Source organism: Triplophysa dalaica, chromosome 18 (genome assembly GCF_015846415.1).
Source record: "Triplophysa dalaica isolate WHDGS20190420 chromosome 18, ASM1584641v1, whole genome shotgun sequence".
Taxonomy (NCBI): domain Eukaryota; kingdom Metazoa; phylum Chordata; class Actinopteri; order Cypriniformes; family Nemacheilidae; genus Triplophysa; species Triplophysa dalaica.
Genome location: NC_079559.1, coordinates 10,511,214 through 10,526,972, shown reverse-complemented (window position 1 = coordinate 10,526,972; position 15,759 = coordinate 10,511,214). Strand labels below are relative to the sequence as shown.

General features: G+C 37.8%; 1 protein-coding gene across 3 annotated transcripts in view; it reads right to left on the bottom strand.

Annotated features, from left to right (window-relative positions):
• The window catches only part of ccser1 (coiled-coil serine-rich protein 1), a 74,239-nt gene that overhangs the window by 34,161 nt on the left and 24,319 nt on the right, over window positions 1–15,759 (bottom strand). For all 3 annotated transcript variants that reach the window (XM_056772943.1, XM_056772942.1, XM_056772944.1), the window contains exons 6-9: window positions 10,323–10,479; window positions 7,057–7,134; window positions 3,358–3,441; window positions 311–388 (exon numbers count right to left, since the gene is read on the bottom strand). In XM_056772943.1, coding sequence (XP_056628921.1) covers window positions 311–388; window positions 3,358–3,441; window positions 7,057–7,134; window positions 10,323–10,479 — 397 coding nt within the window. The remainder of the gene's footprint in view (window positions 1–310; window positions 389–3,357; window positions 3,442–7,056; window positions 7,135–10,322; window positions 10,480–15,759) is intronic.

The following is a 15,759-nucleotide window of genomic DNA, read 5'->3' as shown; positions in this document are numbered from 1 at the left end:
ACAAGGAGTGTTGGAATTATTGGGCAGGGGGTGATAAAAGTGTGGGCTGAGATTAAATGATCCCAAAAAGAACTGCAGACAACCTGATATGGAAAAGTGTGTGTGTAACATTGGACGCCGCGATCTCCGGTGTTATGGTTCATCCAAAAACCCAGAATTAACTTTCGGTGCCCTTTATTAAAAGGCAGTGAAATAAAAAAGACAGATGTACGATCGGTATTCAATTAGAAAAAACAGATCCAGCTCAATGACCTCAGAACATTAGCAGCATCGTCAGGAGCTTGCGCACCGTGTTTTAATGGGAACTCACCTCTGAGACTAAAAGCTCTGTCTGAGTGGTTTTGTCAGCTTTTTGGCAAAGAGATTTCTGAGCAGCGTGGACACTTTCCTGTGGAAATAAAATACAATTACATGTAAGACACTGAATTACATGTTATTAACACTGAAGAACATGTTTTGTTGGTCTGATCTCCTTGCTTGTTTGCTCTGAGAAACAAGTTTGCTGGCCACGCTGAGGGCCTTATTTTCAGCAGGGTAGAGCTTTCACACTGTTATGTTTTTTCCCTTATATCAAAGCCGAATATCCAAATCAAAACATTTCGAGTAACATTCATATCAGCTATATCATCAGAAAACATTGAGCCTTGAATATCAAACAGCCTTAATCCCCCTCTCGAACGCGGCGGAACGACAGACTAATAAAAATAAGAAATACGGTGCGGCAAAATTTAGGGCAGCCATACTTCATTAATGACATCCAATAAAGACAGTAAAAATTGACAAAGACGAGCCTGGCCAGCAGGCTGCCAGCTTCACCGGTGAGTATTATTTTATGACTTTTTGCCGTGATTTATTAAGCTATTGTGGCCGCAGATTTTTCTCCCCCTAAAAATAGAGCACGAGGACTCCTGGGCGGCCGAATCTCTAATGCAGTGATGTCACTGGCCAAACATTCTAGCTTTATCGGCCGGATGTCACGTTATACATACGTTTAAACATATGTCACATAATGAGCTCATTAAACTGAGAGTATGACGCCTTTACAGGGGAAACAACCACTTGAGCCCTCTGGCAAAAACTCACATCACACATTGAGTTTGGGTTCTTTTACAACAGAGCAACAGCGGCGAGCACTGTGGTATTTACCAACAAGCTCACAGAAAAAGAAGTGTGACCTTCAGAGAGTGCCGAACACATTTTCTGAATTTAGAAGAGAGGATAGATAACAACATCCTCAGTGCAGGCTTCTACATTCTGAGCGGGAGGAAAATCTTTTCAGTGAAAATGTATAACACGGATCTCTGTAGCTCTGGATCATTTAAACTAGACATTTATCATCATGGGTGAAATGATAAAGACATGCAACACAGAAGTGACCTGAGGTCATTCGTTTTCAGTGAGTTGGCGGTTTCCTTCGTTACGTGCAACAGCGTTGTAAGCTTTACTGACCAATGGGGGCGCAGCGCAGATAGCGATCCGCCTCCCAATACAATTGGATACAGCAGTCAATAACAAAACGCTTTTTGAGCTCAGTTTTTAAAGGCCCCTTGTAAAACTTCTCTCATCCAATCAGAAGATAGCAGCGCTAAATAAAACATACACATCATAAATAAAAGTCAGGCACTATCTGAAGCATTATGAGCTCTGTGCTTTATTTGTCCTCTTGCTTTTACAACCTCTTTAGTGCCCTCTACCGTTTTTATTTGTCCTACCCCTCCTCTGCACTTATCACACCCTCCCATCCCTTTCTTTAATACTGCTGGTCTATAAATCTGAGATGGACCTGTCATATTTCTCCTTCACTTGTCTCTCGCCTTGCTGCTAGAACTGGGAACGTTATGGGTCTCGCAGTGCATGTAAAGCATTCGATGAGCTGTTTACGGCACAGCGAGCGAGTCCATCAAATGTAATCTCAGTTTAGAGGGAACTGCTGAGCGGCACCTCCATAACTTCTCACATAATGCAAGACTTGGGAGAGGGAAGGTGCGTGAAACCAACAGGATGGTACAGGCACTGTTTAGCCAAAGACACAAATGGCGTCTTTATTTGAAGAGCTTTTTTCCAAAACGTGATAAAAAAAATGAGTTTGTCATGCCATTTTGCTGTGTACTGAACCTATTCACTGCTCCATCAATGTTTCATGCCAAATCGCTATATTTCCTTGTTTAAAATGTACTGCTAGATGCAGTTCCGAACCTGTTTTTAGTCGAAATGCGATATGTCCTCTCGACCAATCAGAATTCGTACTTTAGTGGTATTTGTATGCATGTTATTTTTAAATTATTTGTTTTATGTGGTGGACAATATTGAAACATAAAAATTGAAAATCTTTATTTTATTTTATAATTGAGTTTGCTACTATTTATTTTATTTGGCTTTTATTTATTTCATGCATTTGCATTTGCATTTTTGATTTAGATTAATTTATAGTACGAGTCCCTGATGTCATATGTTGCATGTTCTCTTGTTTGTTTGCTTTTAAAAAGAAATAAACCAACATTTTTTAAAAAAAAAGGATGGAATTGTAGCGTTTTGATTTTTTATTTATTTAAATAACTTATAATCGACAATGTTGTTGTTTCATTTAACAATCATTGTTTATCATGTGCAGAATGAGCCAACAGACCATTTTAACAGGATATATTGAATATTAACCAAATGTATGGGCCGAGGTAAAAGAAATGTAATTTTCACGAAAAACTATTAAAATGGATTTATAGCGTATTGGAAAAGAGCTCTTCATCTACTCATACTCAATTTGTTCCAAACGTGTAAGCTGTTTTTTACATTGTATGGAAAAATATCTTTGTTTTTAATGAGAGCAGCACAAAACAAAAACTAGCAAATATCACAACTAAATAGCATATTTCCGATCAACAATAAGACCTGACATCAACTATACCATCATTTTTGTTAACCAAGCTAAAATTGTGCAAGAACACTTCAGCTACTGCAGAGCAGTTTGGCAAGCGCCTCATGAGACTCTGTGAAATGCCATTGAGAGAGAATTTTTCACAGCAATGGCGATTCATGGAACCTCTCAATAGTTCACGGAAGTCGTTAAATAAATCCAAATCAAGATATACGAAATTAAACTAAAAAACATAGCTTCCTGGTGCTATCTAAAGGCTCCAGATTTTTTTTTACTTCTGTTTCTTGTGGGCGCATCTTGCTTATATCTCTTATCTTAAATGCTATTCACAGTTCATAAAGATCATTTTTAATTGAGAATAATGGAATGTAACCTGTTTTTTGCTTTCAGAAGGCTGTTTATTTACCTCAAAAAACAAAGACCTTCTCTGGTCATGAAATCTGAATATTTGTTGTGCTTAGTTTCTAAAAATTGGGAATCCTCACCAGCTCTGCCTGTAGTCGGAGAATGAGTTCGTCTTTTTCCTTCAACATTTGTTGCAGGAACAGATTCTCTTCTCTGCCATGATCCTAAACACAAAGCACACACAAATACATTTATTTTTTTCAAAAAAGTCAATCCGAGTTATTCAAGCCATCGCCCCCGGTTTGAATCTGCAGCCTTTTGTGTGGGTGTAGAAGCGCAACGGCTGAGAGGTGGAGGTGTGCTTTTTGTGCTGTGGTTTCAATCTCATCCATAAACTTCACCTGAACTAGCAGGCACTTTCCCACGACCTTGTGCTGTCGGCATCCATTATGTGAGGCTGGGGGAAGGGAGGCACATACTGCAGCATCAAGGGCAGTAAAGGAGGACCGAGAGGCCCGGAAGCTGAACACGGCCCTGACGAACAACCCAAAAGAGCCGACGCCCCCTAAAAACGATACCTTTTTCATAAAACCCTTGTTTGGAGATGAGGCAGCATTGGGAAAGAAGATGGACACTGGAGTTAGAGTTCAAAAGAGGATTACGAGCTTCGTCACATACTTTGAAATGATCAAAGCTCCATGCCTTTGGTCTGGGTACGTTACTTTTGTTGATATTATATAAACATTTCAAGGGAGCCGTTGTCAATCTTCGACGTTTCACCGCTAATTTCTGCCTGGAGACGGCAACATAAATAGTGCGACTAATCTTTGCACCTACATGTAACATCCCACTTTAAGTAGTCCTTTTTCTATTTGTTTTCCCATTTACGTCAAATCGCAGATCCGATTTGAATTTTCATCGCAAAGGTCACATCCTCAGAAACTCGTGCAGCAAACAGGCTTGATGTAACCTCCCTCCAAATCCCTGCCTGTGGGGAATATTGAAATCATTTCTTAATTATAGAGGTTTAACATGAGCCACTTTATCTGTGCACTGCCATGAAGGACCTCTAGAGAGAGGTTCGGTCACACTTGTGTGCACATGCGTTCGCACAGATACGCAAGACACAGGACAGAGAGCTGTGCCTTTACCCCGTGCTGTAGAGCTGCATATGAGGAGCATCTCCATCTGTCTGTCCCAGATTAAATACTTGAGGCAAAGGATGGACAAAGACCCTTATAGACAATCTTCTGGTATCACAAAGGCCTCATCCTAGAGTTGATGTAGAGTCTTTCTGTTTTTCAGTTTCTTGTTTTATATAGAGAGTATCTTCTGGCATATTGCTGGAATATTCACAATTATTTTAATCAAGTGAGAAAAAGGTACTGTGCTTTTTAATATTTTAACTATTTCAGTAACTGCAGTTTAATTAAAGGGATAGTTCAATTAAAAATATCTATTCTTGTAATGTTTTCTAGTGAACACAAAACAGATATTTTGAGAAATGTCTTTGTGGTTTTGTCTTCTTACAATGGCAGCCAATGGGATCCGATCAGAGGTTGCGTTGGACTTTTTATCGTCTATCATTTTGATGGACAGGCTCGTAAAAAATCCGTCATAATCTATTATTACCCGTCACTATGTTGCAAGGTGCTGTTACATGCTAATTAGCATGTTTATGACATCATCACGCTGAACTTTCGTTTACTCTCGGACTTAGTATATTTTAATACAACTGAATGCCCAATAAAGCCGTTGTTGTCCCTTTTCTGAGGAATTAAACTTGTTAAAGATGCATCACTGCACGGCTGTGTGTCTATGCGTGCATGCGACACCGGGGCTGATTGACAGATACATCTGCATGGCAAGTCTCCGCTGACCGCACGGGCGTTTTCCAATAGAGACCAGGTGTTTGTAAGTAAGATAATGAATGGAAAACAGACGTCACACTTTGCGATTGCTTTCAGGGAAGGGGATGTAGCCTACCTCCTGCCGCTCACAGTCACTTTCAGTTCATTCACGATCACCTTCTGATGAAAGGAAATGATAGAACGGGGTATTACAAACTGCCCTTATTGTAATCCGTCAATGATAGAGAATTTTCTGTAAACTAGGGGATCCAATGTTCTTTGGTCACTGACATTCTTCCAAATATGTTCTTTTGTGTTATGCAGAAGAAATAAAGTCATACAGGTTTGAAATGACATGAAGGTTAGTAAATGATGACAGAATTTTCATTTTGGGAGAACTTTCCCTTTAAATGTCTTTCATCACAGTTGGACATGAACTGGGGCATCAGAGGAGTCATCATGACTGATGTGTACCTATTCCTATAAAGGGTGATTTGGGATGTCATATATTTAAAACAGCACACCCTTTGGATGGGGGGGTTCAAATTCACACTTAACAGGGTGTTATTAATACACATTACCCTAGTCTGATCACATTTTTTTCCGAGTGAAGTACGACCGGCTTCTCCATCCCTCCAACCTGCGGCATGCTGTTGCCGCAGGAGAACGCTTTCCGCACGCTCTTATTATTAAGAAGGTGGGGATAACAAATGTTTGGTGAGAGAAGTTTTTGGTAAAAAGTAGGACGAGAAGTGACACGGTTTCGTCTCAGGTGGATTCTGGGGCTTTATTTTTAAAATCGGGAGTTTTTTTATTTTTTCCCCTGGAATGAATTAGGACAAGTTCCACCCCTCCGCTGTCAGCTGAACACAATGTCAGAATGCATAGGCTCCTATTCTGAGCCATCTCTTTCCCGCTGCGTGGCGCTAGGATGCGGATGAGCCGGTACGTCACGTGATTCTCCACCCCAACAGTCGCTCTGTTAGTGCTCCATGTAGGTCAGTAAGGAGGACAGAGAAAGACGCAGACCTCGTTTTTACTTCGCTCAACTCAACCAGATTTTTGAGCTGTTCCAAAAAAAGGACCTGATGAAATACTAAATCCTCTTCCATCAGCAAAGAGCTCCTCACACAAAATCATAAACCTTTTTCTGATGATGGCCATTGGTCCATCTCTGAAAGATTAGGCCGCATAACAAAATCTCATCAAGTTAGTGGGGGAAATTTATTGATGATAGAGAAAAGAGTAACTCAAATTTATCACAGACTCAGGCTGGGATGAAAAGTACAGGGTGTGTTTAGGAGAGGCACAATGGTGCAAGAAATTGAACTACATCGATAAAGATAGAGATCTGTCTCAAAATGGTCATTCAGCGCCTAGGTTGTATTTGATCCGTGGGCTTTGAAAATTTCATGGAGGTAAAACCGAATGTGTTTTTTTATTAAGTGTCACCTAACAATAATTCCTTAATAACAAAAAGTGTTCAATGAAATTGCTTGAAATTGTGAAATTATGAAGTCTAACCCTCAAGTCAATTCAAACACAAATAATATTTTTTTCAGTAAAACAAAATAAGAAATTCAGAAGAAAACTTTTTTTTAAAACACAATGAATTTAAAAGGTGAAGGTTGTCAGTCTTTATCATTCTTCCGAACATCACTTTTGTTGTTCCACAGACGATAAAGTAATATGGGTTTAGAAAAACATGAGATTGAGTAAATGATGACTGAACTTTTTTAGTGAACTGTCCCTCTTAACCTATTGACATAAAATAGTTTGCTATGGCTCTGTCATTCGATTCCAGCCAAATCACAAAGGATTATTAGATTGATTTAGAAGCATCCAATCTACATTGTTGCTTTTTGACTAAAAACAAAATCCATGGTCCAAAAGCATAGTCATACTTTGTGTCCCTGTAACATAACAGGTTATAAAATATATAAGAAACACACATTCCGACAAATCCTTGAAACAAATCTTAAATCTCACCTTTAAGGGGAGCGATATCTCACTGCAAGGGCTTATGGGTAAAGAGTGAAGGCTGCTTGCAGGACTGATCTCGGTGCTCTGAAAGGCAAAGATCATACACATCTTAATATATAATGAGCACTCAAAAGAAAAGAAATAATAAAACGGATAATAAATATCATTCTGCTGGCCTGGTTCTGAACTGACTGGTTCGGGGGTCACTCCATGACACGGTTATAATATAACAATATTTAAATATTGTTTTCAACTATGAGACCCTTTCTGACCAAGACACCGCCAATGGCTATAAGAACATGTTTGCCAAAGCCTTCAGAATAGCATTTGCAGTCATTTTGTTAAACTAGACAACAACAGCATTTGTGCAGACCACAATTCAAAGTGCAAAATGATCATAATCTTGTATGGATCCTGCTTATAAACTGTTGTAAATGACCATTTAAAAACAAGAATCTCAAAGAACTACTTTACATCTATAATGTGTTCTAAATTGAAAAAAGTTTAAAGCTATTTTGAAGTTTGACGTCTTCTGTGCTGCGTTTGCTTGAACAACGCAGGAAAGATAGGGCTCAGGAGTTCAGCAAAAACAGTCTTTAACAATACAATGATTCATTAGTCATCGGTGTTGATGTTGTGGGAAGCAGTGGAGAGGGATTGGCAGCGTGGGCGATGCAGTCACATTGGGGCCTGTTTCACTAGGGTTCCGAGCCCTCTTAAAATAAAGCTGTGCATTAACATGGTTATATTTGAAGCTTTGGTTACCTGAAGAAAAGTAGAATTAAATAAGGGTTTGTATACACTTTGTAATTATAGCTATGGTATACTGTCAACCAAGGGTGAAGATTTGTTTTGAACATTGGGGGAGTTGAAGTTTGAATGTAAATGTTTTTAATAATCACTGTATAATTTGTGGATCTCACTTGGTGAGCTTTCATTCAAATTGAGGAACTGGATATTTTATTTTTTGAGCTGCTCGTCGTAGCCACCAAAATAAAATAAAAACCTCTCGAATAATTTCCCTTTGTGTGTAATGAATCTAGAATATAAGAAAGTTTGCTTTTTGGAATTAAATGACAAAAGAAAAAGAACTTGTACACCATATTCTATTTTTTTGAGATGCACCTTTTGGAGTATGTGTTTAAAATGTAAAACTTAAGTGTGGAACCATTTAATAAATCAAACATTATTCTCTGTATGTTTAAACTAGTTTTTGGTGTGAAAGGGGGGTTCATGACTTAAACTGTTTGACGCATTTTGACAATTTGATTCCTATTATTATAATGAGGGCACCAAAATATTTCTCCAGAATATGCAAGTAGCTTCACACTGACAGAGACATAGAAAAATCAGACCTTTGTCACTGGTGGAAAATGAAGAAAACAAATGTTGTATCAAGAAAATACAGTGTATAATCAAGTGGTTTTAACAGGTCTATATTTTCCAAATAAATTGTAATATGTCAGCCATTAAGATGTCAATGTAAGTCAACTTTTCACAGTGCACATTAAACTTTAAGCCTTCAAATTTGGTTAATAAAGATGAATTGAAGATGTGGGATGTGCTGCTTTTTATTAATGTGTTTTCTACACTTGCATTTTAAAGACAAGAAGAGGACAAGTAAAGTGCAATAAAGTGTCAAAATATTAAGGGGATCAGGAAGTTAAAAGGCAAAACAAGATAAATGTTTCACAAATGCAGAAGTGGCCCAAGAGCCTAGACTCTGCAACACCAAAACGAAAAGCAGTGCTGTTATTGCGAGGTGACTATTACAATGGTTGTGTATGCAATAGTTATGCAAATGAACCAGACAGGATTCTCTGCAACAGAAAGCCTGTTTAATCTCACGCAGGATGTCTGGCCAGGAACTAAATGCCAGCACCCACTACATAATATTCAAAGGTACAAGAGATACTCGAACCCAGGTAACATTTAAACAATAACTTTGTCTGAGAGGTCAGATGCTGTTGAAATGATTGAATCATAAAGCCAGCCTGGAGCGTTCCTGTGTTACTAACCAAGTGTGAGGAGGACGGCATATCACTGACAATATGTTGAATATTTGGTTTAAGTGCCGATCATTTTGAAAAGGAATTGGCAATAATTATTCTGGGAAGGGGTTTTAAATGACCAGTTAAGCAAATAAAATGGCACATGTATGATGTTCATTGTAATTCTTGTTACATAGTGGTTTACGAATGCTGATAGATGCTAATTTGCATGTTAATGAGAGGAGTCAGTAAAGAGGCCAAAGAACTTCCTCTTTAATATTCATGTTCCCCTGTTGTGAGCGTTCCCTGGACCTTCACCCGAAGAAAGTGATTGTTATAGTTGTAGAATGTTCACACAGCTACTGCACAGGCGGAAGAAAATAAAGTTGGCTACACTCATCAGTGTGGGCTAAATCCAAGGAGGTTTATTAAAAGTGATTTTGCTCACTTTAGTATTCAATTCCATTCAACGCAACATAAACCTGAAATCTTCTTGTTGATATAAAAATGATTTGATGGTAACTGTTGCATTCTTGATGATTCAAAATCAAATTTAACCTCGAAGTGTAGATTAAATGCAAGCAATAATAAGGCCATAATAGATGAAAATACCTTCAATACTGTATAATTTGGGGCGGCTAGTCTGTAAACACTAGAATTCAGTTGTGATTTATTTTAGATCCTAGTCACAAATTAATTCTGACAGTTAAAATGTTGTTTTGGCCGTTCAGGTCAATACACCCTATATTATAATAATAATTATAATATGTTTACTAAAATTTGGAAAAAAAATATTTGATAGTAAGTGTTTTAAAAACGTTTATATATAGTTTTATTAAATAATCAATGTTAATTGTGTTCATATTTAATAAGAAAAATCTGTATTAATATATTTTTATATTAATTATATTTAATATAAGCAACAATTAGTAATAATTTAATAACAATATTATTTTTAAGCGTTTAAAAATTACGTACAATATAAATGTACAAAAAATTTATGTGTATAAAAAATGTACTAACTTTTTCTAATTTTTGCAACCCATTAAGATCCAATTACACACCAATACAGTTTTGTACAGATAAAATGTATCATCCAATCACTTTTCACCTGTGTCAACAATCTGACTCATGTAAATGTGATGTTCCTGGTAAAGCATTCGATGTCCTGAATGAGGTATAAATCTAGTTGGGCTTGAAAAGCTCATTCAGCCTTACTAATGTACACATGACGACGACAAAAATAAGCTTCATGAATCAGCTGTAAGAGTGGAACATTACCTCCTGCAGGGTCCTGCGCAGACGCAGAAGCAGAGTCTTCATGGCTGTGCAGTCCTGCTGCATCAGTCTGAACGGCAACGCTTCCAGCCCGGCCAATGCTTCCAGCCCGGCCAACTCGTCGTCACGGGACAGGCAGAGTGACATCGGCCGCTGCTCTCTGAAAAGTCATAAAACGATGACAATGTAAACGGGTAGAGTGAAACAACTGCATGAAAGTATTTGTTTGGGGTCATAATACCAAAAGTCCTGCAGTAAAAAAAATGCTTTGCTAAGACGTATTGAACATTTAACGCGATATGTAATATAATTGCATTTAATGCAATGACATGATCAATTTCTGAGAAAAAAAACACTTATGTGAAAGATTAGGATTTGAAGGAGAAGTGGCCTAATTTTCATTAATTCATTACATTACATGCAGATATCTGGCCAAATAATGAGATCAATCATTCATGAACAGAACGAGATCAAATTAAACCTGATTAGAAGAACATCTCGACACTGACAGAAAGCCAAGCTTTCAGCATGGAGAAAAGACACTCGAGAGACACTTGAGAAGATAGTCATACCCGCTTCATCAAGGCCATTCATTCGGATTAAGAGGATACTAATCTATATATACTCACGCAATTACACTGATAAGAGCTTACAAAACATTACTTATTCCAAACTGCTTACGGTCTCAGGGAATTATACTCCCTTTCGATAGAGGATCTATATCAGGATATGAAGGAAAAAACATCTACAGATCACTTAACACCCAAGAAACATGTTCTTTAAAATGAAATCTCTAGTTTATTTTTGTTTTCCAACGAACAAAGCCCCCATCTATACCTTATATCAAAGATAATCTTCAAAGGAAGCACTGGGAATCTAGACCAATGAAATTCTCCTATTGACAGGTCTACACAAAACACACAGGGAGTCTTTTTTTTAATTACAACACTTTGATTCTGCTCAACAGAGAGATAGCGTTCCGGCTTCGGTTTCTTCTTCATATGTTTCTGAGCTTCCGATCAAATGTAATCGGAGTACTTCAACAATAATTAACTATTTATGCTTTTCAAAAGCACAGAGATAACAGAAGATCAAAAGAAACCTCCAGAGCTTTTGAAGAATTACGCATTCGATTCCGGGTAACCTCTCCGATGGGAAAACTGCACAGTCAAGTCTGTAAACACAGCCCCTTCTTTTTTTTGTTGTTGTTTTTCATTACCACATTGTTTATTTCGGAGGCTTTTGTGCCGAGCGTCCTTGGAGTTGATAGAGGGAAGTGAAATTTTACTTTGCTGCTCCATGGCAGGTTACAAGCTTTCCATCTCAAACTTGTCAATTATTATCACACATGCGCACCTCCCGAAACATCGCTCAGAGAAATGGGGATATGTTCTCTTGTTCCTCAATCTATACGATCGACTGGCCCATAATACCTGGAGAAAGTTCTCCTTTAGCATGCCCCTTTATCTCAATGGCAGTTTCTTGGCCGGTGCAGAACCGGTTGTATTATCAGATGAGCCATAAATGCCACGTGAAAGCAAGACAAAGCTGATATGGCTACATACATCAAGAACAGGCAAATTAGAGAGAAAGTTCAATTCACAGTTTTAAGATCCCTACAAAAACAAATTATGCACTCATAAAATTACTTTATTTTTCAGTTAAAATAGGCGGTGTAGTTATGAAATCTACCAGCAGGGGCAGTGGAGTACACTACCCAGCTAAACTCTGAATCTTAAAAAATGTATTTTACATTTATTAATTTCAAACCTGTATGACTTTCTACCGCGAAACACAAGAGAAGATATTTTGAAGAATGTTGGTCGCCAAACAGCGACAGTACCCATTTACTTCTATTATATATTACACAAAACCAGTGTCGTACAGGTTTGACAAGAGGGTGGGGTAAACAATTGACAGAAATTGACAGAATTTAAATTTTTGAGTAACCTATCAATTTAATATCCATTCCAAAAGACACATCCAATTGTTTCTCTACTACAATTTTACAAACGATTTCATAAACTGTGGGATCATAACTTATTCATGCTGCTCTTTCTGAGACTTGCCATAAGAAAAAAACGTGCTTATTCAACTAATGCTCATTAAAGTATAACTCAATGTTTGAGCAGAATGCCAGCAGCAAATCTCGACTCATTCTTACTTTCTCCCCGTGAGAACTGACTATGACACCCAGCACATTATTTTGTCTTTTGAGATAATGAGTCAATTGATGTGCTTGTCAAAGCGTGGCATGACAAATCGATCCTTGCACACATGAAGCACAAAAGCAGAAGTATAAAAACACAACATTTGAACTTAAACGGAAATCAGACTGAGAACTGCAGCAGCGAGTGCAAACTCGGATGCCCCAGGCCATTAACACCATTTTGAAACATTAGACAGAAAAAAAAACTAAATGTTGACATTCGTGATCAATTCTGTCATACACATTACAGACACATACCCGGTGTTAAATCCTGCCTCGTGTAAACTAAACTATCAGTGATGCTGTGTTGTCTGAAAATGTATTTGATGGCGGAGATCTGGTAATTATCTGGATTCAAGCATCAATCACAATTTTGCGTTTCATTGCCTCTGTGATTCGGTTTAACAGGCATTGTGATTGGTCTCCATAATAATAGTACCTAAAGGTGAAGTGTGTAATTTCTGGGCCTCGAGGAAACAAAACGAAATTGCAAAAAAGAAAAAGTAGATCCCTCACCAACTCATGCAATTGGTTGAGCAAATATTGCAATGTTGGGCGTATTTAACACCAACAACAACATAACCACAGTAACTACAATCATTCCAAATGGACATTAAGTATTACATTCGTAACAGAAACTCCACATATGTAATAAATAGATTTAAGTGCTCTGCTAAGCATAAAATTACATATTTGTAACACTGTCAATTATAAAATAAATGCTACTAAATGAATTAAAGGGATAGTTCACCCCGAATAAAAAATCTGATATCATTTATTCACCCTCATGTGGTTTAAAATAGAGGTCGACCGATATGCGTTTTTCAGGCCGATACCGATACCGATTATTTCCATGCAAATTAGACCGATAACCGATATTTTGAACCGATATATATATTGTGTAAAAACGTAAATTTATATAGAAATTAAGAACACATGCTCTGAAACATTTGAAATATTTTTAATTCTGACTGAGAAATCTTAATCATAACACTTATATTAATACTAATAAAAGAAAGAAGGGAGCACCCAGCAGAATTCTGTGAACATTTTGTAAACCACAAGCAACACAGTAAAAAACAACAAGCAACAAATGAAAAAATGAATTGAATGTAACAAATTATATTTATTTATGGAAAAAAATATGTTCTGATGACTTTAACATTTTATACAATACTTTTCAATTAATCATTATGCAAATCATTGGATTAACTAGCACAATTTGAATTTATATATTAAGTGTAAATAATTGAATTGCCTTCATAGCTTTATTGTGTATGTTGTTGAAAAGACCGCAATATTTTCATGAAGCTATAACATGAGCATGAGAGCGCTCTGACTGAAGACCGAACCGACGATTCAAGTTCTTTATGCTTTAAAATTCAGGCACTTATTATATTGAAGTGTTTTGCATCTTCAGTGCAGTGGATTGAGATTTATTTCAACGTCTGATGCTGCTTTACCTCATAGAGCATGAACCCGAAGCAGCGCTTTCGGTGTGACAGTGAAAAAAGACTTTCTGTTCCGCAGCCTCCCGCGTTGATTGGCCGGACTCGTGACTTAGTCCCAACAAATCAGAGGGGCAGTGGGCGGGCATTACTCTAGGCAAACCCCTAGAGTGACGTGTTCCGACTGCTCTCGCTAAATCCTTGGCTGCGTCAGAGCCAAAAAGCGCATTTCAAAATTAAATGACTTTATCGGCAAATCGGCTTTGAAAATGATCGATATCGATTATCGGCTAAATCCTTAATATCGACGCAGATAATCGGCCAATTCGATAATCGGTCGACCACTAGTTTAAAACCTGCAGTCTCAGTAGTTTTGTGTCCATAACGTGGAAGTCAATGGGCCCAATTTTGTTTGGTTACCAACGTTCTTCAAAATATTGTTCAAGATAAGAAAGTCATACATGTTTGAATTTGCCATTAGGGTGAGAAATTATGAAGGGAGAATTAAGGGTGAACTATCCCTTGAAGGTAGTTTAAAACTGATATTTTGAACCATCTTGATTCGTTATTATTCTCATAGCAATGCCCTATGGGACTGTCTTCTCCAAAAAAGAAAATGTGCGATATTGCGATAGAATTTCGGCAAAAAAAGTTTTGTTGCACAGACATGCCATCTACATTTTTGAAAAGCTTTTGATATATTGAGCATTGCGAGTGAGTCTATGTTGGTTTAAAATGCGGCCTATGTAAGTACCTCACTAGATTTTGGACCCGAGCCTACAGTGTGTATTTATGACATCAGCACAGTTCACTTACACATAGACGTTATAGCATTTTAAACAGAGTTTTGTAAAATGTTCTTCCTCCAAGATGCATCTGAAACCTTCTGACCTTTTTATTTGCTTTTGTTACAGCTTTGTCTCCACATTACACCAAGACTGACACCTACACACTGTATTCAGCTTAAATCTGCTTAAGTCACTTATGTCACCCCATCACAAAATATCCCTTATCACCTTGTATTTGGCCATTATCTTATTACGGTACTGTCATCTACTGTAGTTTGGGTCTTTTATGCATATGACCTCTTCTTAGCGGTTTGACGGCCCCCCTGCGCGAGCTCTCATTTGGAGGCTGTGTGTTTTTTAAGGTTGCTGAGAGGCGAAGCACTGGTATTCTGTACTGGCATCTGTCAGATGTAAAAGACTCCCTCAGGTGATTCGCCGGTCTTCATTAAAGCTATTAGCAACGTCTTCTCATCCTATTAGCATCATCATTAGCATTAGGCAAGACCGGCCCTTTGTTTTTAATCACATATTAACTCTGCAAAAGAGAAGCACAGTTACGCCCATGTTTCTGTGTTGCCCATTGCTGCTGGACAGTCGTCAAAATATTATAGGTTTGCTGAACGCTTGGTTTTCAGGAGCAAGACGAGAGAAATGCTGAAAGAATACAACATCTTGTGGTGCCATCCCAAAAAATCACTCTCACCTTCTCTGGATCTGTTCTAGGATTGTGGAATGGTCTGCCTGCTGCTAAAAGATCATCAGATTCTGTAGCCATCTTTTAGGATCGTATAAAAACACATCTTCTCCGTTAACATCTGAGCCATTAATATAGCCTTCTATTTTATATCCATTTCTTTTTCTGTCCTTACAAAAAAAGTAGCTTCGTACACTGTGGTAAACTGGTCTCTTACTGAATTGCAATATTGCGCATGCTCTGTTGTCCTTGTGTTGTACTAATTGCTTTTATTGTTTACCTCATTTGTTAGTCTCTTTGG